Below are 25,630 nucleotides of genomic sequence, written 5' to 3' on the forward strand. Positions count from 1 at the left end.
AAGATCTGCTGAAGAACGGATAGGCTACTGACTCCAGTATTCTTGGGCTTCCCTTGTGGCTCAGCTGGTAAAGAATCTGCCTGCAATGCAGGAAGAATCCACCTGCAATGTGGGAGACCTAGGTTTGATCCCTGGGTTGGGAAGATCCCCTGGAGAAGGGAAAGGCTACCCACTCCAGTATTCTGGCCTGGAGAATTCCATGGACTGTATACTCCATGGGGTTGCAAAGAGTCGGAGACAACTGAACAACTTTCGCTCACTTTCACTACATACACACGTCTTCCTTACCCTCATCTTTCCAATATAATTTGGGGTTACATATTTTACATTTCCAAGGCTATGTAAATATGCAGAGGTGACTCCTTGGTATACTATAATTACATTTACTTATTTAAACATTTTTCTGTCCTCTCTGGAGTTTTTTCCTTTCCCTTTGACTTGCATAGATTTCTAGGTACTTCTCTCAACCACCCCTCAACTGTCTTACAAAAGTTTCATCTCCTGTCAGTAAGTTCAAACACATCAAGCATTTCATCAGCCTCATCTTCTTGGGACATTTCACTCAGCTGATGGTGACGTTTATTGTGGCTGTTCAGTGTCCTCACTGCTAGGTTTTTGGCTTCTTCACTGGTTGTGAAAGATGCAGGGGGCGGTGGGGGGGAGGTGCAAGGGTGGGGCGGTAAACTGGATAAGAGATGGTACTTGTGTTCAGAATGTCGGGGGTTTTCTAGTATTCCATACTAACAGAGGATCTAAAGTGCCTTCTCTGGGATGAAGTATTTTCAGTAGGTGATATACTTAAGTGTTAGTGCCTGTTACTCTAATGTTGTTTTCTCTCTCCTTTTCTTTATAGATAATCAACTTCCTTATACACAATTGTGTACAATACTTAATTAGTGGAGTAATATTTTCTCAAATTTTAGGTAAAGCAGCAATATTTTCTTCCCACATAGCAAAAAAATAACGGCATTGCTATCCAACCTTGGAAAAATATTGCTGGTGGCATTAAAATTGTTGCAATACTTTTGAGAAATAATTTGCCAATATGCAAGATAACAACAAAAATCATCCTTCCCTTGCCTTTGCAATTTTAGTCTTGGATTCCATGTTAAGGAATTAATCTAAAACATGGAAAAAGCTGTATGTGCCAATGGTATTATTTGCATTGGTGAAAAACTGGAAATAATATCATGTCCAGTAATAGGGGAATGGCTAAGTAAATGGTGGGAATATATACTTTGCTTTTTATGTACATGTAAAATATGAAAATACTTACTGTATGGTAACATTAAACAAGAACAAACTGAGTAGTCTGTCCAGCACCCTGTGACTATGACTCTGTTAAACATACATGTTGAAAACTGAAACCACCTAGTCCATACAGTTTACACGAACATGACCTCCATATTCCAATATTTGCTGGTATAACTTTACTCTTCCAGGAGTCTTTTTGCCGGGTAAATAACTTTATTTTTACGATGTAATTTGTCAATAGACTCATCAAGTTGTCAATAGAAATTATCAACTAACAGTTATGTCCTAAGACTGCTGTTTCTTACCAATCCTCAATAATTATATCGTGATCTGTACCTAGTCTTAAGCCCTGCTCCTTCAAAGATCTACCTTAAACAAAACTCCAGAATTTCAGTAAAATCTGATCTTGCCCTTGCCCTTCTGAGATACTGCCAAAGCTCTGTTGAAGTGACATTCTCTGTTATTTCAGTGGGCAGTGAACTCAGCCCTGTATTGTCGATAAATCAGGTTGTGATACTTATGTTGGGATACATAATTATATAATTATGTTGGGGAACCAGAACTTAATGTAGGGAAAGTGTGCAATATATGCATAGAGAAAAGACAAAAGGAATATGTAAAAATAATAGTTATACTAGGGGACTGTCAAATTTTCAAGTTTTTTTAAATGGTATTATGTAATGAGGACAAGGTTTATTTCAGTTAATAACTAAGAAGACATTCTGGTAGAGCTATCTTTTAATGTGTAAAGATCAAATAAGGGCAAAGCTGTGTAGCTTGTTATTTTCTTTGTTGTATTTTGTAGAACAATCAATATCAATCCAGAGAGAAGACTACCAGAGAAAGAAGCTATTCTTATTGTAATTAAGCTTGTAGAATCGAAACACTTGTGGATTCAGTGGTGATGAAAATGTTCCCCAAATGCTCTAAAATCACTTAATGTTGAGAAATAATCAGGAAGACATTGACAATGACCTTTAAGTGAGTTTTGGTATTGAATGGAACAGAGGCTTTAGCCAGTGGTTTGCTTAGCACTGAGTGACATAAATGTTGTAAGTCTAACACAGCATAGATGCAGCTCACAAAATTAAAAGCCAGGCTTTATTAGCAAATTTGGTAGTCCATGGACTTTGCAGTGTTAAATGTATTTCCTGTCATTTCACGAACATCAGGGAGAAAGCAGGCATGCAGATAGTCTGTGCAGCTGGCAAAAGCAGCACTCAACTATTCCTTTTGTACATTTGGCAGTTATTTACACAGCTTCTGTTCAAGTAAGGATATGCTTATGACTGGAATAAAGACAGAAATACCAAGATTAATCAGGTACTTTTATTTAATATTTACCGTTCAGCAGCAACCAACATGAACATCTGGGCTAACAGAATCTCTTGAAATGTTCTGCTATATAGCTGCTTCAGAAATACACGCACATGATCGACTGCTCATTGCCCCAATTTTTTTTTTTTGTAAAAATGGATTCAAGAGCAAATAACACTGATTTACACTGTGCCCAAGCACTAGTCAAGAAATCTATTAAATTACAGAAGAAAAGGAAATCAGAGCTTTGTTATCTTAAGCATGTCACCTTATTTAAATGGAAGGAAGGCTTTACTTCTTTAAAGCAACAGAAATATGTATCTTCCTATATATATAGATATATATATATACTTAAGGATGTGATTACAAACACAAAGTGTTATCATCAAAAGCAAAAGCTAGTTCAAGACATTTTCAACTGAAAAACTTGAAAGATACAAAGCTAAAATTCATGTTCCTTTTCTCTATTAAGAATACTTTCACTAAACATAAATATTTTAACATATATTAATTTTTCTGACATTCAAAACTGTAGTCAATATGGCAGAATTATTGTTAAAAGCACATATGTACAAATATTCTTTTTCCATACATAAAGTATTTGGCATAATTATAACAATCATACTGCATCCACAACAGTTTGCTTTTATTTTTAATTTTTTACATGTAATGGTATCTCTTATTAAAATTAACCAGTTATGTACAAAAATACTTGAACATTTATTATAGAAAACCTCTATAACCAGTCTCAACAGCATATACCTGCTGAATGGTTTCGAAGGGAATATAAAAAAGTGGTCACTGCCTTCTGGGTAAGCTATCAACAAAAACAAACACAGTTAAACTAAAATGAGCTTCCCAACAAAAGAGGGAAAATATTCAACAGTATGATTTAAAATACAGTTCATATCTATTGTCAGTTGAGTGTTATAAACAGTCAGTAAAGAAAACAAGATACAAAATACATTACTACATACAAGGTGCTTTTCTCTCTTCACACTCCTATGACTGTGGCATTAGCATCCCTATCTAGATCTAAGATGCTATGTCATAATGTTCAAGCTAGAGCAGTCTACAGCCATCCTCCTTCAACAAAAGGATAACAGGATTAGTTCAGAAGACAAGCCCCACTGCTAACAATGGAGTTGTGAGGAATTTCTTATTTTGTGCAGGACTGAAAGTTAATGCCCTTGCCTTTTCAAAGTCCTTTTGCCATTTAATCATGCTAATATATTTTCTCTACTTTTTTTCTTCATTTACTCTATCGATTTAATACTGTCCTGTATTGATTCCTGAATTCTTGTTAATGGGACACATTAATTTGTGCCTACTTAATACACGAACATTTCTTCTTCAATGACAAATTGGGTAGTGGAAATTATCTAAGGAAGCACAAGATTCAAGTAAACATTTCTCCTGGGGTCTTTTGCTTCATCAACCTGATTGGAACTCTGGAAGTAAATTGCACCTTGAAAAGAAATACAGTAGATATCATGGTGTCAGGGTACTAAACGGTTTACCAACCAACTGGTAGAGTAGCTTCTGAAGAATGTAGACAGCAGTCAAGGTCAAAAGCAACCTTAAAGACGTATGTTTCAAGAACAAAACCGCTTCCAGTCCCAATCCTTGCAACTCCTTTAGTGTGTATCTCACTAGCCTGCTTTAACTTTTAATTATGGTGATGTGCATTCATTTGTCTGTTGATAGAAAGAGTCAGAAATCTCACCTTATTTACAGAAGTCTTCTAAAGTAAGGACCACTGCCTCAGGATGTGCACTGACTTAATAAGCTTTCATGAAGTATCAAGTATTCAGTAAAAAGTATACAACATTATCACGCTTCGTATTGTTCGACAATATTTTACTGGTTGAGATTAAACTATGTAAAAAAAAAAAGTGAACATAAAAGATACAAAAGAAGGCTTTATCACTATTTATCACTTTCAAACGAGAAACGGTGTAATGAAATTCAGCCATACTTGGGACATCTGGCGCTGGGGATCAGTAACTTTTAATATTGTGCAACATTCTATTAAGCGAGTTTAAATTCCATTCATCTAAAGACAAATCTGAGTTAAGTTATTAAAGTGCCTACACTAAAGATGTCTTTTCACCATACCTCTTGTAAACGGCAAAGAATGCGTGGCAGGGAAATAGAAAAGGGACTTATAACTGGGAGACTTTCCGGGGCAGGGGCCTGGGCCGCGGGCCGGGGTCCGTCCTCCTGGTCCCGTTCTCCAGGTGGCCCGACCGCGCCGCCAGGGGCTTGGGGGGCAAGGCGGGCGGCTCGGCGGTGACGGGGATGGAGAGGCTGTGAGGTAGCGGCACGGGGCGCCGCAGAGTCCGCTCGTACACGCTGTACGGCGGCGGCGTCTTGCTCTCCTTGCGCACCGGCTCCTCCGACCCGCCGCCGCCGTAGCCCGGCCCCGACCCCAGCGGCGCCGCAGACGGTTCATTCACCTGATTTTCGAAGCCTGAGGTCTCTGACGTGCTACACCGGCTGAGGGACGAAATCCCACTGCTGTAGCTGCCCGACAGCACGGGGGAGTTGGAGATGAGTCCTGGGGAGTGGTACTCCACGGGAGAGGGGGTGAAGGACTGCACCGAGCCCTGTGCGGAGGGGAAACGGCAGAGTGTCAGCGAAAGGGTGATGAGCTCTGCTGTGTCCCCCATCAAAACCCAGAGTCTGAAGCCTCTCTCCTACACCCTTGGGGAAGGCATGGCAGGCCCTGCCCTGGAGACTTCTGAGCTCCTGCCAGACTCAAAAGCTTAAGCCGCGGGTTGGCAGCCCTCAGGCTATGTAGCCTGAGAGACCAGACGTTTCATCTGCAGTGTTTTTAAAAGCCTCAGTTGTTAATTTTGTCAAATAGGGCGGTTTCCCACCAAATGTGCATTTCTTTAAGCACTGGAAGTTCTAGCAACAGGGGTCACTTTCTCTTTCGGTAGAGAATCTCTTGTTGCTGAGCGGGAGCTGGCCCTTTAGATGGGGCCTGAATCTGCCCGTTACCCACCGTTACCACCACATCACACAGAGGCCTCATTTGTTAACTGTCTCTTCTCACTGGCAGCAAAATCTGCACTTCCCTTTGGGCTTCCCTGGTGGCTCAGAGGGTAAAGAATCTGCCTGCAATGCAGGAGACCTGGGTTCCATCTCCGGGTGGGCAAGATCCCCTGGAGAAGGAAGTGGCAACCCACTCCAGTACTCTTGCCTGGGAAATCCCATGGACAGAGGAGCCTGGCAGGCTACAGTCCATGGAATGACAAAAGAATCAGACGCGGCTGAGTGACACACACACATTCTCTCTCCCCACTCTTTCTCCCTCTCCCCTAACGGCGCTCTGTGAACAGAGGATTCTACTGGGAGATACTGCATCCTATGTACTCCTTGAGTCCATTCAGAGCCTATTAGCTCATTAAAGTCTGGCAATAACGGAACCTCAATGACTTTGTTCAGCCCAGTGTTTGCTAAACTTATTTTACCACAGACCTTTTTTTTTTTTCCCCTCCTCATTTATCACATAATGGCCTATAAAACCAAGAAATGTTATCCTAACTTTACCTCGGTCTCTCTTTTTAAACACGAGAATTCTGGTAGACACAAATCCTTTCATTTATCAGGAGCCTCAGATCAAGAATGGCCAATTAAAAGATCCAAATTCACTGGTGTTTTTTGTTAAAAGTTAGACCTCAAGTGCAAAATAGGGCAGGTAAACTGAGTCTTCTCCACGGGTTAATTCCCTCATTTAATTGCTGAAAAACACTCTTAAAAGAGTTTTCTGCATTCTAAGCACAGCAAGAGAAGGGGACGATGGAGGATGAGATGGTTGGATGGCATCACTGACTTGATGGACATGAGTTTGAGCAAGCTTTGGGAGTTGTAGATGGATAAGGAAGCCTGGCGTGCTGTAGTCCATGGGGTTGCAGAGTCAGACCCAACTGAGTGAACGGAACTGAAGCACAGCAAAGCCAGTAACTTGGTAGCACTACGCCCTCTAATGTCACCTGTAGTTACAACACAATGTTTCATCTTTTCAAAGCCTGATTTGTAGACACTGCTACGAGGCTACCTACGGCCAGCAAGAACACAGGCAGGTCTGTGGAAAAAAGAGTATACACCACTTTGCTAACTATTTGGTGGCTACTTGAATGTTTTCAACTCTTTGATTCTATTATTAAAAAAGAATAATTCCTAATTTTATCTGATTACTAATTTGCAAATCAAGTTTAAAAATGCATATGTGAATCCCATAGCAACATGTGGGGTTCTTTGCTAGTAAGGGGAAATGTAACGATGCGGAAACACCATGTTGCTTTCTTTCCATCACATTAAGATAACAGTCTATGGCTCCCAGGGTGAATACAGTCCCTTGCACTTTACGATTAACAGCTGCATGGCAGTATGACAACCAAACCAGCAGATAATTTGCACCCACTAGCAAATTGTGACATCAGAAATGTCAGCAATGCAAATCACGCTTAAAAAAATTTTTTTTTGCAATTTTCTCCACTGCAAGGGAGGGCGGGGGAGGGGAGGTTTCCTTCCAGAGTCTCAATTTCTACCAGCAACAATCCTGAGTACCACAGATGCACAGGATCACAATCTGCACCTATGTGTTTGCAGAAGCTGATTTCTCTCTTTCTTTTACATTAGTTAGAAATGTCTCATCAACAAAAAGGAAACACAGCATGCAAATCCTAAGTCATTCAGGTACAAATCATTCTTTCCACAGTCGCAGTCACTTCATCTTTAAGCCTCTGGTGTAGCAGCTCTGAACACCTACCTCTGAATGCACCAACAATCCTTGCAGCCAGTCTGATTCAATTTGGATAGAGACTAAATATTATTCTTTACCTTCATGAGGAATTTTGTATGTTTAAGAGATGTTAACTAGCCTATGTCTTCATATTAAATGTCTGACCTTGGTATGGGGAGGGAGGAGGGTTCAGGATGGGGAACACATGTATACCTGTGGTGGATTCATTTTGATATTTGGCAAAACTAATACAATTATGTAAAGTTTAAAAATTAAATAAAAAAAATAAAAAAATAAAAATAAATGTCTGACCTTTAAAGCTTTCCAGTTTGTTTCCCAGAGATTTTAAAATTCATTTTACTGTCTTGTTTCTCATGATCAAGTATGTATCTCTAATGTAAATGAAAGCCTTGCTAAAATATCTTAAAAGAGAAAAAGTTTGGTTTGGCCTTTTCAAAATGAGTAAGACTGATGAAAAAGGCACTTGAGAATATTTAATAGATCTTGATTATTTTACAACTTAAGTGTTTGTTTTTGATGTGCCTTAAACTAAAAGATAAGGCTGAAAATGTCCTAGAAGATACCTAGGGACCATTTCTTTCTCATTCAGTGTATATTCTCACTCTAGTTTGTACATTCTCATTGCCACCATTTGGAGAAAAAGGCTGCTAATCTGAAATGAAACGGCAGACTCCCCAAAGGGAAAGTCTAATGTTGTTTTCTTGCCCATCTTCCTCTCCCCCTTCTATGTTCTCTGCCTGGTCTTTGTAGATGAAAGCACCTCATTGATGTAACGGGAAAAAGTAGCAAGGAGCCAATTTCTAGCTCCCATCTAAACAAGAGCCTGTACCTTCAGTGGAGATCGCCCAGCAGGCGAGGGGGATACTGACGCCGTGTGTCTTGCTGGTGAAGCTGTGAAGAGACAGAGAGAGCATTTCAGTTCAGAAAACCAGATAACTGACTACCTGAAAAAGCCCTCTGTGTGTACAAACCCATACAGATGATCCAGTGCACAAGGATCGAGGCAAGGGGGAGGGGCGTGGGTGGAGAGTCTAAATGGTGCCCACCCAAAATGGATTCCCCACAAAGGATGGCAGCTCCAAGACATGGGTAATCAGGGAAAAGTCACCAGAGCACACATGATGGTTTAACCAGGTGACTGGTCCAGCGTCCTTTCCACTTCCTCAAAGCCCAGATGCTTCTCTGCCCCTTGGTCTATTTCAAAAGGTGCTTTTACACATGAGGTGCCAGGGAGCAGGCTTTGGGCTGAGCAAGAATGGAAAGACCCAGGTCACCCAGGCAGCTCAGAATAGGTCCCTGGGAATGTACTGACATCAGTCTCCCCTTTCACCACCCCACCCCCCGCAATATTCCTGAAATTGACAGAAAACCCTTGGCCACATCCATATAAAGGGTAAGAAGTTTTCCATTTTTCTCCCAAATGTCTGTACTTGGGACTTCCTTTATCTCTAGGAGGTGATACCCTACGGACGTCATCATTAAGGTAAGAAGAACCCTCTCTTTGTTTCTCCCACCAGATTTTCAAGCCCTACATCTGGGACAAGGCCAGTGTGATGACTGCTCTGTGTGTGCACTTGTGGACCAAATCAAGCTCTCCAAAGCATAACCACATATACTACAGCCAACCGTGACACTGTCAACCCATGAGCGTAAGCCAGATTTCCCAGGTCTGCCTACAGAGTTTTCAGTGGGCTCAGGGGTTGCAGCAGCAACCCCTGTGATGAGCTGCCATCCTCCCAGCTGTCACAGTGGGGTTTGCAGCTCATAAGAAAACTACAGAAAGGCCAAAGGGAAGAGAGACAGTTACAGATCCCGCCAGCAGTGACCACACAGGATGACACGAGGGCAGACCATGACAGCAATCAGTGCAGAAGGGAAGGCAGCACTGCCAGGGTAACCGGGGAGCGCTACGGCCACCTGCGTGCTCTGGGCCTAAGGGACTAGGCCGAGTGGCCGGGCCTGCCCTCGGGGTTGTGCAGATCCATCGTGCGTGCTAGGGCACGCTGTCAGCACATGCCATGTTCCATTGCCAGTTAGTTCTCCTAGCCCATCAGTTGTGGGGGTCAAGTATAGCATAAGAGCATGGACGTCTAGAGAAGCACAGCTTGATTGGGAAATGGTATCTTTATTGTCTGGGACCCTCTTCCTCTCAACTTAGGCATTCCCTGACTCCATCACTGTGGACTACCCAGCAGCCCCTGTATCCACTGCATGTTTAGAGTGATATTTCTCCAGAAAAGACCCAAAACGGTTCTATCCCTGTCCTTGCCTACAAGGTAGAATTAGCCTAGGAACCTAAATACCATGAATATTATTGTCCCTTAGAAAACACTTTTCAAGCTTCCAACTTTATGGACACAACCAGGTTTAAACTGGAGGTCGCTTCAATGTACAAACATCATGAATAAAACACCAAGCACTGGGTGGTGAGTTTTAAACTTCCATGGTCACACTGACCTAGCAATGCATATTATCAAGTAAGGCTACAGTTTTTTCTTGTTCTGTTTGAAGATCTCACATGTCTTTCCAAATCTACTGGCAACTTCTAGCTTTGGAAAGTATAAAACAAACTGGGTAGCACAGTTTATTTTAAAAAGAGAGTCATTTTTCTTTCTTCGGTTAAAAAAAAAAAAAGCTAGAAAGATGTTAAAATGCAGCAAACGAAACATGGATGATCCATCCAGAAAAATCCATGAAAAACACAGCGTCATATTCTCTCATGCCTTTAGGCTAGTTGTATTTGTAAAGCTTCAAAACGACTCTAAATATAGGCGAAGTGTTGAAAAAGCTCTCCCCATCAACAGGATACAGTTAGTAAAGTGCAACAGCCTCTCTTAAAAACTGCCCTCATATGCAGGTCATCTAGCAACGGCTTGTTCAAGAGGAAAGGGGGCCCATTACTGTTATAAACTCAGAAAGGAAGTTTCTTGAGAATAATTTTCAGTGGTTCTCAAAATTTAGAAAGGTTTGGTAAAACACAGATTCTAGAGCTTTGGCCCAGATAATTCTGATTCAGCCAGTCTGCTGCTTAAACCACCTCCCTAGGAGATGCAGAGCCTTGAATGAAGCCTTTGAGAAAGACGACCCTGGAATACAGTCTTGTCTAAGCAGTAGGTGCAAGGTACTGGTTAGTTGTTCTCCACAAGCCTATCCAAATCACAGTTAGTCAATCCTATTCAGGGACAACCTGAAGCTGGGGCATCAGTCCTGCAGAAAGTGGCTGGAGTTAGCAGAGGTTGATAAGAATGAGGTGATTCAAGGGAAGGATAGAGAAAATGCTAGTGGTTCAGCAAGGTTCGGGTGCCCCGCCCCAATTCTGAGGATGATACCTAGGAGAAGAATGTTCTACAGTTTAGGAATGGTGCACTCGTGGGCTTAGTGTAACAAGAGTTGAGGAAAAAAAGGGGACACCGCAGATGAATTCTGTAGCTACTACTAAGGTTTTTACCTTGGACACACCAAATGCCTACCTTTCTGAGGAATTCAGGTCGGAGTAGTCAATAAAAGTTATTTTTATAAAAATTACTGTTAAATGCTTCAAATACCCACCAGTCTGTGTGGGGCGTGGAGGGACGGGGGGAGAGATAAGCTTCCCACCATCTGCCATGTTCTTGGCTTCCTTCCCACTGTCCAGGCTCCAGCTGCTAGGGGTGGGGTTCACAGCTGGAAGGGAATAACACAGCTAAAATCACATGGTCTACATCACCCTGCAAGCACTCAGTCTTAGAAGTCAGAATTATCCAGAATGAAAACATCAGCTGGATTACAAATAATAAGAAGGAAACTTCCTAAATGTGAACCCTTTATTTAATTGCCCATCTCACAATTATAGTTGACATTTCATTGGGTGATAGCGTGTCTCTCTTTTTCCCTCAAGCAGTCAGAACTACACATCTTGACAAAAGAGTGTAGAAACTTGAGATTTACAAATGTGTTTAGATGCTGGATAACAGATGGAAGATGTAGTCACTCGACTATTTTAAAACTTGATTTTTAGTGGAATTTTCTGGGCAAATAGCACCCTAAAAGGGGGAAGGCAGTGGATGCTAATATCTCCAATGCCTGGCAGAATTACTGGCAAGGAATAGCCACACCACACCATCCTGTTGGCCCTTGTTCCTCAAGTCAAAGGGCTACAGTGGAGAACGTCCTAAAAAAATAATTTGGAATGCTGACAGTATTATTCCTTTTTTGTAATCTACCTGCTCCACACTTCAGTAAGATGCTGAAATATGGAACAACCCCCTCAGGAACAAGGGCAAGACATACAAGGTTATAAATAGCTGCTCTGAGGGGAGGTTTACAAAATCAAGCCTTTAGAGTGCCAGTCTCTTGCTCACTGAGCAGACACTGCCACCTGGTGGACATAGCCAGAATTTCAACATTTTATGATTATATTACCACTTTAATTGGATGGAACCACCACTCGTAAAAAACTTTTCTTCTCGTCCTTTAAAAGGTGCTTTGTGGGTTTTCTTTGGTAGAAGAGGTGAGAAAATGATCACAATTCTAAGTTATCCAGACAAAGATCAATATTTTATTTGTAGCTGTAAAGCAAAATGTGTGTTTTAAAGTAATTTAGGCTACAGTCTTGCTGATTCCTATCTCCCGAGGAAAGTTTTAATGTATTGGTGTACTCAAATGACAGTGCAGTCGAGATCTTAATGGGGACAATTAAAATGCACTTTACAGGGATATGTCATTAGTGACTGTTAATTTGCTGGCTTGGGGACTGCTCTGATTTTTGAGGCTGACTCCGGAAGGTGAACGAGTGCCTTGCTGTTAGCCCCCATCCCCCTAGCTGAGGAAGTCACATTTAATCCACTCTTCTTCCTCGGCTGTGTTGCACAGACCCATGCTAATTGGCTATTAACTGCTATGCATATGTTGGTTTCTCATTTTTCATGTGACCTTGAGGCAGGGCACACTCCATTATGCACTGGATTGCAAATTTTCAATAGCATCTGAGTCACCCACAAGCAACAGGTGAGCTGACTGAATGAGCTTGGTAAGGCAGACACAAAGTGGGACCGAGGATCCATCTGGGAAGGTGCTTACTTTCCTTGTGTTGAACAAGTAGCCTAATTGGCCACTTTGTTTCAGGTAGCACAGGGATTGCCTCCCTGACTCACTGAATGACACCAAAAGTCATTAAACAGGAGTCCCTACCTTGCTCAGATTCTGCTGTTAAATCCTACAAGAAAACAGTTTGTGAAGAATGTATTAGAAATAACTATCTTCCATCTATCCCCTAAAGACAAGATCAGTCCTGATCATTAAAGGTCTGCACATCTGCCTTCCACAGGGACACACGGGCGGCTGGAGGAAATGAAGCCAGAACACACTCTTAAACTTTCCACGACTGCCGAAGATGCTGGCTTCATACCCACCTTTCTCAGGAGCAGAAAGATTGGGGTCACTGCGTGGCAAGGCTCCATCTCCAATGTGATTAAACAGGAGCCTCTGGAAAGGCACAAGAATCTATTTTTATGGTGCAAGATACTGACAGGTGAGATCTAGAAAACGAGATGATTATTTTATAACTGAATGGTGTATGCTAGTGCTCAGTTGTGTCCGACTCTCTGCGACCCTCTGGACCCATCAGGCTCTTCTGTTCATGGAATTTTCCAGGCAAGAATGCTGGAGTGTGTTACCATTCCCTACTCCAGGGAGTCTTCCCAACCCAGGGATCTAACCCACAGCTCTTGTGTCTCCTGCATTGGCAGGTGGGTTCTTTACTTCTAGTGACACCTGGGAAGCCCTTACTGAACCTTTTGTTTTTAAAAAATGTTTCATATGCCAAAATAAGCCATATAAAACATTACTGGCTTAACATTGTTGATGATTGGCTTATCATTACTGAATTATTGTTCAATAATGACTCAATTATATTTAAGGGAAAAAAAGGAGAAGACCCTTAGGTTTTAAACAGTGTTTCTAAATGGTGTTTTAAAAGTCTATGCTGCTAAGTCATTTTAGTCGTGTCCGACTCTGTGCGACCCCATAGATGGCAGACCACCAGGATCCCCCGTCCCTGGGATTCTCCAGGCAAGAACACTGCAGTGGGTTGCCATTTCCTTCTCCAATGCATGAAAGTGAAAAGTGAAAGGGAAGTCGCTCAGTCTTGTCCAACTCTTAGCGACCCCATGGTCTGCAGCCTACCAGGCTCCTCCATCCATGGGATTTTCCAGGCAAGAGTACTGGAGTGGGATGCCATTGCCTTCTCCATTAAAAGTCTATACAGGATTTCAAATATTGGGTTGGCCAAAAAGTTCGTTTGGGTTTTTCCATACCATCCTCAAATGAACTTTTTGGCCAACCCAATATAACTGGCAAATAAATTTTTGTAACAAAATATGGAAAGAATAAACAGTAAGTAGCAGTTAAGCTACAGTGCTCTTTAGAAATACAGATGCTAGACTGGCAATATAAAATGCGAGTAAGAAAGAAGAAATATTAGCTCAAAAAATCTCTAGTCAATGAACTTTACATTTTAAATCCTAGATTAGGTTAAAACATATGAAATGGTTAGTATGTTGCAATTTTTAACCCACAAAAATGCCAGTTTTACATAGTTCTACCTAATATATTAAACAAAAGGCACCAAGTCCTCAAAAGTAGATACACCAGAGGAATGTGCATTATGGAAATTTTGGCAACACACACTTCTTCAAATTTTACCAAAAGCAGAAAATTTGAAAGGCTAATCAGGAGGTCTTTCAGAGTCCCCCACGCTGGTGACCTGCTCTCCAGGAGCAGAGGAAACAAACTGAAAGTCGTGACAAGGGGAGATTAAACCAGTCAGGTGGTTCAGGAAAATGCACTCGGGTACAGTTTCTGCAACATGTCAGTGCTGTGTGGATGGGGTATCCTGGAACTTTTGGGAAGATCACACAATCAGCAGAGAGAAACCAATCCAGACAAATCCCCCTCATTCTCATCCATTTTCAGATGCAACTGCAGCCTTCTGCCAGGATGGTGTGGAAAAACAGAAAATGAGCTGGAGGATAAATAACGATTATTCTCTGCTCCTGAGTTATCCACAAATAATCGATAAAATGCAGGGCTCCGTAGGAATCTTTACCTTTGAAACCCCGCCTCAAAGTGCTTAAAGGGCCGAGAGGGTCAAAATGTTGGCCCTGTAGTCACTGAGGCTGAGAGAGATCACTGCAGAGCAGGTCTGAGTGGGGTGGAGAGGGCTGCGGGGAGGCCCCAGGGTTTAGCCACTCCCTCCTCAGTGCATTTAAGAATAGCAGAGGCAAAAAGACACCGTCTTCACTCTTGGATACCTCGGTAAGCAATCCGTGGCAGCCATGCTTCTCCTCAAGGATCTTTGGCTAATGTAAGAAGTTCCTTCAAATTTCTGCTACAGACACATGCAAGCAGACCCAGGTGGTGCCAGTGGTAAAGAACCTGCCTGCCAATGCAGGAGGCATAAGAGATATGGGTTCAAACCCTGGGTTGGGAAGATCCCCTGGAGGAGGGCATGGTAACCCACTCCAGTATTCTTGCCTAGAGAATCCCACAGACAGAGGAGCCTGGTGGGCTCCTGTCCATGGGATCACAAAGAATCAGACATGACTGAAGCGACCTAACATGAAGTACAAGGAGTTCCTCCAAATTTCTGCTACAGACACATGCAAACAGACACCCCGCCCCTAACTCATTCACCCATGACCTCTCTTAATGTTCAAGTGGCAGCAACAAAATAGATCAAAGTGGGAAAAATCATTTCCCAATTCTCTCTCAGCTTTACTGCTCAGGCAACCACCAGGTATCCACGTCAGATTCGACAGTTCACACAGAAATTCCTAACAACAGGCCTGGGGCCGAGGTGGACTTCACCCAGCTGGACTTGTCAACACGGCCCATCTGGTGGTCTCTGGCAGCTACCATGACTTTCTGCAGCCCTATAAGTAACATCCAGACTTTTCCTTGTTTCCTAGAATTTCCATCCCACAAACACTACCTGAGAAGGTTCCACAGGTGTCGGATAGATGGCACTGCATGGCCGCTCTCTTGGGGACAGGCAAGAGTTTTCTCTGGAATGTTTGTGTTTGTCGGACAACAAAGGAGAAGCTGGGAAGAGATGGAAAGAGAGGCTTGTCAGGGTGGTGGTGAGCTGGGACCATTTGGAGGAGAAAGCCTGAGCCTGCGGGAGGCTGGAAGGTCCTCTGGGCACCCTCAGTCACCCCACACCTTGGCACTGACCTCTGGCACTCGAGGGAGCAGAACTTGTCACATTAGGTGAGGCGGAGTGAGTAGAACTCAAGCTTGAGGTAGATGGACTTGGCTGGAAAACACAAGAGCTGTTATCAGACAGGGCTTAAAGGCTGCAGACTACACTGACACATTTGAAACAAAATCACTTTTTTTTTTTTTCCCAAAGTAGCAAAAAAAAAAAAAAAAAGCCCATTAAGAATTATGGAAAAGTCTCACTAACTCAGACCAATAAGGATGCCTGTCTGAATTAATTTTAAAAACTGAGATTTTTTGACACCTGCCAAAGGAATGCCTTTGTGTTCAATTCAGCTCCATACAGCCTACGACTAAAGACCAGTCAGCAGCGGCTCCCTGACTACAGCACGAGCAGAAAGGCTCCCAGCCTCCAGCAGGTAAACAGGTGAGTGCCTCTAAACGGCAGAGAACACGCCTGTGCCTTTTCTCCAACGTCGTATGTTCAAAGCGTGAATTTGGCAATATGTATTATGCCCCCTTTCCAAAGACAGAGGTGAGGAAAATTTCAGCTGAGTCTTACCTAGTGATTATCAATGTCCTGTTAGCTGTATCTAAACACAAATTTTTGTTGCAAGGGTTACACTGACACTTAAATCCCTAAAAACCTCTATTTTTCTTTAGTAAACAGGTATATGTTGGAAATTTCCCATGATAAAAAAATTAGTAGAGAAATCTTAGAATGGGCCCCTAAACCATATCTTCTTAAGGAAAAGAACAAAACACTTAGCAACGCTAAGAGGCAGCTGGTCGGTGGTGACAAGCTCCAGGACACCCGCCTGAAGACCTGACTCAGAGGCAGAGCTCCAAGTTCCCCTCGTAGGGCCTGGCCGGGCTTGCCCACCGCTGGCTCAGGTCTTCCTAGAGTGGCCGGGGCAGCTTTGAGAGAATCAGCTTTGCAGACTCCAGGAACCAATAAAGCAATACAGGTGTGTAAAGGTTTGTCCTTAGGTCAAATTCTCGCTCGTAGGTCTGTTCCTAAGCACAGCAGAGTGAATGGAAACACTCATGATTGAGACAGAAAGGGAATAAACAGGACCAGACAAAAAGAAAACAGCTGATCAAGTACCTGCATGTTAAAGACTTCATCAGAGCTTTCTGATTGCCCTGTAATATTGCTTACTTCAGCAGACGCTTGTGAGGACAGTGAGGAGGAAGAGTATCGGTTGACAGCTGGGTAGCTTAATGGGCTGTTTTCAGGGAGAAAAAGAAATGGTCGTTAACTCAGTCTCTACATTGCACTTTATCACATGCTGGCATGGTATAAAAACCAAAGGGGAAAAAAATATATACATCCCATTTTGTCGCCTCCCATTTGCCTCAATGTGATCAAACGTCTGAGTTTATTTCTCATGCTGTTGCTGTTTCACCAGTGGCAGATGTCTGCAGCTGCCTCTAGGGTTACTTATTTCATTAAGAAACCGCGTATTTGACAAATTGTGCCATAAAGAACGAGAGAATCGTTCCGGATCATCTTGTGGGAATGCCAAATTGTCAGATAATTCAGAATATGACTTACCTGCGTCGAGGAATTACCCTGGTACCATCTGGGCTCATGGAAGCAGGTGCTGAGTTTCTACACACACGAGGGCTTCCATTAGGAAAATGGACTGGACTGGCTTGTATACAAGCAGAGAATTCCTAAACAGGTAGTAAAGAAAATATTTCAGAATTGTAATGGTAAGGGCAGAATCACTCAAGAGGTGCTGTGCTATACTAGTGCATTCTGATGGTCATAAAACCTTTATACATGCGCTTAGGAATGTAAGTCATTAAGCCTTCCCTCATTTACTTTTTTGTTTTCACGAAAGTTAAGTGTGGCAAACCGAAGTTAATGCAATTTTAATACTTGAGGGCTCTCTGGTAAAATTTTGGTGCAGTTTGGCAGACACACCAAAAGATGTCACTATTGCATACTTCATGGTCCCTCTAACAAAAAGCAGATGGTAGAAGTCAGACTGCCCCCTGGTGGACCCTTTGTGTACACACCTGGATCCCCAAGCTGGACTTCATCACAAAGAACTGGTCGACCAGCTTCTTGTGAAGGGGTCTCATATCCTGAGGCACAAACTTCTCGTGCACAGCCAAGCCAAATTCCAAAATCTGTGCCTTGAGAGTAATAGAAGGAAAAAAATCCGCATCAGTGAGTACCACCTTAAGTGCCTGCTGGGGATTGAAGCATGGTGCCCTGCATTTTGCATACATTACTGTTAACCTCCCCATCTGACAAGATAGGAGCAATCCTTAGTTTACTGCGGAGGACACTGAGGATCAGAAAATTCTGCATGCGCAGATGTAGCAAATGGACTTGTGGACACAGTTGGGGCAGGAAAGGATGGGATGAGTTGAGAGGGTAGCATTGACATACATTATAATGCCCTGTGTAAACAGCTAGCTAGAGGGGAGTGCTCTATAACACAGGGAGCTCAGCTCAGTGCTCTGTAATGACCTAGAGGGCTGGGAGGGAGAATCAAGAGGGAGGGGACATATGTGCACATATGGCAGATTCACGCTGCTGTAACTAACACAACACTGTAAAGCAATTATACATAATTTTAAAAAAGAAAAAAGAAAAATTCTGCATGTACTAAAGGACAAATGGGAATCTGAATTTAAGTCTGATTCCAAAGACTTAACTGTCCTACTACCCCAAGTTTCTTTCCCATGTATTTTCAATCCATAACAACAACCATATTAAACAGTTAAGTGCCCCTTTGGCCCCTTCCTGCACTTCTCAGGAGGGGACAAGGGATGGGGGCTCCCTGTTAGGAGGGTCAGGTGGCTCTCCCCCTGGTGATAAAGAACCCGCCTGCCAATGCAGGAGATGTAAGAGACACAGGTTCAATCCCTGGGTCGGGACGATCCCCCGGAGGAGGGCACGGCAATCCACTCCAGTATTCTTGCCTGGAGAATCCTATGGACAGAGGAGCCAGTCGGACATGACTGAAGTGACTTAGCACGCACCACGTGGCACTCCCCAAGGGACCTCTTTTCTGGATGGCACTCTCGGCCATGTTCCCCTTCTCTCTCCCATGGGTTCCTCTGTCCCTACCCCTCCCTCTCTCAGATTTTCAGAACCTGTCAGGGAGGAAGGAACAAATGAGAGGGTATTCTGTAACAGTTGCTATGCTGCTTGTTTTTGTTAAAAATATTATTCTTGTTCACTTATTATAATGCAAAAAAGAACAGTTCCTATTTTCAAAAAAGGTTTCCTGCTCTGAGAACCTAAACTGAGATGAATGTAAACATTCACATTTCCTTTGTACAGCTAGGTCAAAAGTGCTTAATTCCTTTGATGGGAGTAGCAGACATCTTTTACATTTAAAAAAATGCCCCATGCTATAGTGGTCAAAAGGACACATTTCAGAGGCTGAGAGGAAAACAAATCACACATCACTACTAGATGGTCTTTTATCTTTACAGCCCATGATGGTTCAAGTTTGAAAGCTTCAGGGCAGACATGAGTGGCCCGGTGGGGGTGAGAGCATCCAGTACCTTCCTAAGGGTCAGAATTGTGGCAACTTTGCCTGTAATATTTGCATAAAGATAAAAACACCTTGAAATAAATGTCAAGTGAAGTATGTCTGAGGCACAAAGGGCAAGCCCGGTCTCTGTGGGGAGGGAGGAGGGATGGATTTGAGTCTAAGGGCAGGGCCCTCGGTCCTCTGCATCTTGGACACTGGCTGCGAAGGGCCCGGCCTTTTGTCCAGGTAACGCTGCAGGTTGGATTCTCCTGGAGGTAGGCTTCGGCATGGACGTTGGGATGTTTGTTGGGGAGTATCCCTGGGATCACTGCCTGTAGGAGGGAGGGGCAGAGCGGGACTTGACCAAAAAGGAAACTGAACCTGCATGGCATCCTGAAAGCCTCTGCCGACCCCAAGGCAGCTCTGGATCTTGAATGATCTGTCACAGTTGCACTGTGTGTGCAACGGGCCAGGCTGGGCCTCTCCTTCCCGGTTACTGGATGCAGGTCATCCAGGAAGGTAGGGATATTAGGCTAGGTGACACTCTGCAGCAGAGGCAATGCTGGAGGATCTGAGAGGCCAAGGTGTCTTCCAGCAGGTGGGGCTACAGGTCCTTTCTGGAAGGAGCCCTGGGGCTGTGTACCTCCGAGTCTACTAGACAGATCTCTGAACCACTTCCCAGAGGACCATCCCTCTCCAGCCCTCCCAGCTTCCTACAGTCCTGCAAAGACATGTAACTCGCCCAAGGTCACAAGGCTATAACGTGCACGGCTTGATAGGATCTAATGCTTCCTAGGCCACAGCTCTTTCCACAGGGTCCCATGATGCAGACAAAACAAAGCTTCCTCAATCTTTTTCTTGAGAGACTTCCTCAGTCAGTTCAGTCACTCAGTTGTGTCTGACTCTTTGTGACCCCATGAACTGCAGGACGCCAGGCCTCCCTGTCCATCACCAACTCCCGGAGCCTACTCAAACTCATGTCCATTGAGTTGGTGATGCCATCCAATCATCTCATCCTTTGTCGTCCCCTTCTCCTCCTGCCTTTAATCTTTCCCAGCATCAGGGTCTTTTCAAATGAGTCAGCTCTTCGCACTAGGTGGCCAAAGTTTTAGAGTTTCAGCTTCAACATCAGTCCTTCCAATGAACACTCAGGACTGATCTCCTTTAGGATGGACTGGTTGGATCTCCTTGCAGTCCAAGGGACTCTCAAGAGTCTTCTTCAATACCACAGTTCAAAAGCATCAATTCTTCGGTGCTCAGCTTTCTTTATAATCCAACTCTCACATCCATACATGACTACTGGAAAACCATAGCTTTGACTAGATGGACCTATGTCAGCAAAGTAATGTCTCTGCTTTTTAATATGCTGTCTAGGTCGGTCATAGCTTTTCTTCCAAGGAGTAAACGTCTTTTCATTTCATGGCTGGAGTCACCATCTGCAGTGATTTTGGAGCCCAAGAAAATAAAGTCTGCCACTATTTCCATTGTTTCCCCATCTATTTGCCATGAAGTGATGGGACCAGATGCCATGATCTTTGTTTTTTGAATGTTGAGCTTTAAGCTGACTTTTTCACTCTCCTCTTTCACTTTCATCAAGAGGCTCTTTAATTCTTCTTCACTTTCTGCCATAAGTGTGGTGTCATCTGCATATCTGAGGTTATTGATATTTCTCCCAGCAATCTTGATTCCAGCTTGTGCTTCATCCAGCCTGGCATTTCTCATGATGTACTCTGCATATAAGTTAAATAAGCAGGGTGACAATATACAACCTTGACTTACCACTTTTCCTATTTGGAACCAGTCTGTTCCATGTCCAGTTCTAACTGTTGCTTCTTCACCTGCATACAGATTTCTCAAGAGGCAGATCAGGTGGTCTGATATTCTGATCTGTTCAAAAATTTTTCCACAGTTTGTTGTGATCCACATAGTCAAAGGCTTTGGCATGGTCAATAAAGCAGAGGTAGCTGTTTTTCTGGATCAGATCACTCAGTCGTGTCTGACTCTTTGCGACCCCATGAATTGCAGCACGCCAGGCCTCCCTGTCCATCACCAACTCCCGGAGTTCACTGAGATTCACGTCCATCGAGTCAGTGATGCCATCCAGCCATCTCATCCTCTGTCATCCCCTTCTCCTCCTGCCCCCAATCCCTCCAAGTATCAGAGTCTTTTCCAATGAGTCAACTCTTCGCATGAGGTGGCCAAAGTACTGGAGTTTCAGCTTTAGCATCATTCCTTCCAAAGAAATCCCAGGGCTGATCTCCTTCAGAATGGACTGGTTGGATCTCCTTGCAGTCCCAGGGACTTTCAAGAGTCTTCTCCAACACCACAGTTCAAAAGCATCAATTCTTCGGCTTTTTCTGGAACTCTTTTGCTTCTTCGATAATCCAACGGATGTTGGCAATTTGATCTCTGGTTCCTCTGCCTTTTCTAAATCCAGCTTGAACATCTGGAAGTTCACATTCATGTATTGTTGAAGCCTGGCTTGGAGAATTTTGAGCATTACTTTACTAACGTGTGAGATGAGTGCAATTGTGCGGTAGTTTGAGCATTCTTTGGCATTGCCTTTCTTAGGGACTGGAATGAAAACTGATCTTTTCCAGTCCTGTGGCCACTGCTGAGTTTTCCAAATTTGCTGGAATATTGAGAGGCTTTCTAACCCTTTTGATTTTAACTCGAGGGAAAGAGTTCAGTCAGACTGAATACAGCAGGTAAGAATCCTGGGGTGAGACAAACCACTCACAAGAGAATTAAAAATCAACAAAGGCTAAAGGCATTCCATAATCCTAAGTACTTGATGACCTAAGATGCTCACTTCATTTCAAGCATCTACATCAACCCTAGGGCCACAGTGAGAATTTAACTTTTCCTCTATTTCCTTGCAGGTCAGCTTCAAGTAATCCCTCTTTTCTAGAAGCTGTCCAACTGACTCTTCCACCCACGGTCCTGGTCCACGGCCACTTCTCTCCCTTCAGTATCAATTTTGTGGACTAAGCCTACAGAGCATAAAATATGGACTAGAACCAGATACAGCCTCATCATTTCCTAGTCCATGCTTTGTTTCCTAGAACATGCTTTATTAATTTGGCATTATCAAATGGAAAGAGATGCTTCTGTCACATTTTATCATATGTATTCCATTTTTCATAGATATAAAATGTTTCCTATTCATTTCCTATTGAACCCAGCCTCTCCACCATAATATCTCCCATAATGTATCTCATGTTTGAAAATGGTTTTTAAACCATTTTCAGGCCAGGAGCTATCAACAGGGGAAGAGAAAGCAACAGATTATTCACCCTAGTTCTTCGTATTTGATGAAACGAAAGAAATAAAAGCCAACTGTGCTTCTGTAGAATTGAAGATGATGAGATTGTATCTAGTTCTGTCTACGTCATATGATCTACAGGCTTTGTCCACACAGCGTGATACTGTTTTAAAGCAAAGGGTATTATTGATTGCCCACTTCCTTAGTCTAACATTTAAGTACGAATCTCATTCATTCATTTACTGAATCATTCATGTTAAGTTGGCCTGAACTTATATGATCCCAAAATCTTGAGTGAAAAGTTGGCATCAAGTCTTTGGGGACAGAGCATTTAAAGAATGTTCCAAGGGGTGACATGTTTGCTATAAGGGGCTGCCATAGTCTACTAATTTTTTTGTCCCTCCCCACCCCAACCCCGTATCTAGGTGGGAATAAAAAGTAGAAATTAGCAAGTCAGGATATATCACAACTGAATCTGTAACCGGTGACTGCTAGATCACTGACATATGGGGCTGGCCACAAAAGGTTTTTTGACACAGCTTATGGAACAATACGGACAAACATTTTGGCCAACCCAGAGAAAACCATGTAGATGGGACCCTGGGCAGGCAAGCACATGTGTGCATAGAAGAGGGAGAAGACTTCTGCCCCCCTTACCTGCTCAAGCATCAGCTCTCTTAACCGTGCAATTTTCTCTCCATCTTCAGGGTGACTTAAGATATATTCTTTGACAAAGAATGCCTGGTAAGAAGAAGGAAAGTTTACTTCAAGAGGGTTACAAAGGAAGTAGAAGACACACTTATTGTTTCTAAGGCTTCTTTAAAGAAATGACTCCATTATACACCACTTTTGGGGGTTGGATGGAATGATTCAAAGTATGGCAGCTGGTCAGAGGGAATATAAGGAGTTGATTGTTAACAGGAAATCAGAGATTGCATGAACTTTGTATCTTTGGTAAAACAGATAGCAAATCTAAATCCATAAGCTTTTATGACATCATGTTGTTGTTCAGTCGCTCAGTCGTGTCCGACTCTCTGTGACTCCATGGAATGCAGCACACCAGGCCTCCCTGTCCTTCACTGTCTCCCAGACTTTGCCCAAGTTGTGCTAAAGAATGTTCAAACTACCGGACAATTGAGCTCACTTCCCATGCTAGTAAGGTTATGTTAAAAATCCTTCAAGCTAAGTTTCAGCAGTACTTGAATCAAGAACCTCCAGATTTACAAGCTGGGTTTAGGAAAGGAAGAGAAACCAGAGATCAGATTGTCAACATTTGTTGGATCATAGAGAAAGCAAGGGAATTCCAGAAAAACATCTGCTTATGACACGCTATCCTAAAATAAATTGCCTAAAGACTCAGAATGATCAAATAAGATTAGATTCTTTTATGTCCAAGAATCACTCTTTACTCAGGGAAATGGGTTTAGGTAGCCATTTATTAAACAATTGTGATATCTTCACTACTTTTATTCAAGAAAACACACACACACACACTTTTAACCTCAAAATATCACATTCTGGGAAACACAGTCAGTGTGCATCCCCAGTGATTATACATTTGCTCTATTAAGCAAAGAAATCTGGTTGTATTGATTGTAGCCCTATGTCAGCAGGCTGATGTATGTGCATATCTTGATAAAAGACTTCCGAAAACTTAAGAAATCACAAATGTAAACTTTCACACAACAATACCAAATTCTTACCTCTTGATACCTGGAAACTCCACCATTAACCGCAGCATCTATAACTCCATTCAGGCACATGGTTAGGGGATTAATATTCTGCATCTGTCTTGTCTGACACTGACTAATCAGAGTCTTCAGCTGCTGATTCTTATTCTCCAGCACTTCAATGGCATTTTCCAGAGGACTCATTTCTACCTGAGAACAAATGAGCATAAATATATATTGGCTTTTGTGACACTGAAGAAGAAAGACAAAGTAGATTATCCACATTCTGAATTATCTGTGCTCCCCTCAACATCTCTACCAGGGGCCATCAGTATAGAACAGACAAGGATATAGAAGACAAATTAGCTGTTTGTAAGCCCTGGGAAGAGAAGGTGATTATATTCACTGTTTGAAATGTGGTTCAAATAATCAGCAATCACCGATTATACATTAGCACTAAAACAGTTAATTTAATCCTTGAAACAAAATTCAAGCCTATGTATTTTACAATTTATTTTTTCTTTTCTTTTGAAGGTTAAATATTCAAGGACCCTTCATATTCTTAGCATCTTTCTAGATACTTAATGCAAAGTACCACAGGAGATAACAAATGCATTTACAGATCCTCTGATGTCAAGGAGATTTCAGCCCAGTTGGGAAGATGGGACATATGCCCATATGGACCCCACATGCATACATAACAGCACCATAAGGTGGCACAGGATGGCACACAGTTGTGAGTTATAGAAAATAAGATAATCAGATATGCTGCAGGATCTATTTGTTCCAGGAGAGCCAACTAGAGTCATAGTGACCTTTCCATTCTGAGTTTTAATGGGAGACTCATTGTGAAAATGCTGCTGCTGCTCTTCAAAGGTACAGCACTGTGACTGGCACTGACATTGACATGCTCTTTGAAGAGGTCTGCCAAGCTCTCGTCTGTATAATAAGCTAAGCTTAAGGATTATTAAGGAAGGGAAATTATTATCGGTTAAGGAAATAGTTTCTAAAGGTCACCTGAATCATCTTAAACCAACACTCAAAAGTACTAGAATGATTTGACTCTGTCAAAATTCAGAATGTACATTTATCAAAAGACATTATGTAAGAGGACAGATAAACCAGAAAGTAGGAGAAGATATTTGTAACATGTAAAAATCATCAGTCTATGTCCAGAATATATAAAGAACTCTTATAAGCCATTTAGAGAAAGGCAAACAGCCCACTTAAATATGGACAAAAAACATAGCCATTTTATGAAGGAAGAAACCCAAATGACCAGTAGACATAAGAAAAGTGTCAAACTGCATTTTTGATCTAAGAAGTGAAAACTAATACCACACTGATATACTACCAAGCACTCAGCAGAATGGCAAAATAAGTATGACAGTAGCAAATGAAGTGAGAATGTGAGGAACTGAATCTCTTAACTCCTGCTGTTGAATGTTCAAATCGGTTCCATCACTTTGGGATTATTTATTAAAGATGAAGATACCTATATATTTTGTGAGCCAGTAATTCTGCTCCTAGGCATATATCTGAGGAGAAGTGGAGTAGAAGATCTGTATACATGTGTACTAGGAAACATGTACAAAATATTCATACTTATCTCCAAAACCTGTACATCCATCAAAAAAAGAATGCATAAACG

At 42.5% G+C, this 25,630-nt stretch overlaps 1 protein-coding gene across 2 annotated transcripts in view; it reads right to left on the reverse strand.

Annotated features, from left to right (window-relative positions):
* Positions 1-2,547: 2,547 nt before the first annotated feature.
* Positions 2,548-25,630, reverse strand: part of DOCK4 (dedicator of cytokinesis 4) — a 479,395-nt gene continuing 456,312 nt past the window's right edge. The window contains exons 42-52 of one of the 2 annotated variants that reach the window (XM_070369554.1): positions 24,013-24,189; positions 22,967-23,050; positions 17,570-17,689; positions 17,100-17,221; positions 16,704-16,770; positions 15,557-15,638; positions 15,315-15,424; positions 12,736-12,808; positions 10,895-11,008; positions 8,175-8,236; positions 2,548-5,180 (exon numbers count right to left, since the gene is read on the reverse strand). In XM_070369554.1, coding sequence (XP_070225655.1) covers positions 4,737-5,180; positions 8,175-8,236; positions 10,895-11,008; positions 12,736-12,808; positions 15,315-15,424; positions 15,557-15,638; positions 16,704-16,770; positions 17,100-17,221; positions 17,570-17,689; positions 22,967-23,050; positions 24,013-24,189 — 1,455 coding nt within the window. In that variant the 3' untranslated portion in view covers positions 2,548-4,736. Of the gene's footprint in view, positions 5,181-8,174; positions 8,237-10,894; positions 11,009-12,735; positions 12,809-15,314; positions 15,425-15,556; positions 15,639-16,649; positions 16,771-17,099; positions 17,222-17,569; positions 17,690-22,966; positions 23,051-24,012; positions 24,190-25,630 lie in introns of both variants that reach the window. The other variant, XM_070369552.1, reaches the window with a different exon arrangement.

The sequence above is a fragment of the Bos mutus genome, chromosome 4 (assembly GCF_027580195.1).
Source record: "Bos mutus isolate GX-2022 chromosome 4, NWIPB_WYAK_1.1, whole genome shotgun sequence".
Classification (NCBI taxonomy): domain Eukaryota; kingdom Metazoa; phylum Chordata; class Mammalia; order Artiodactyla; family Bovidae; genus Bos; species Bos mutus.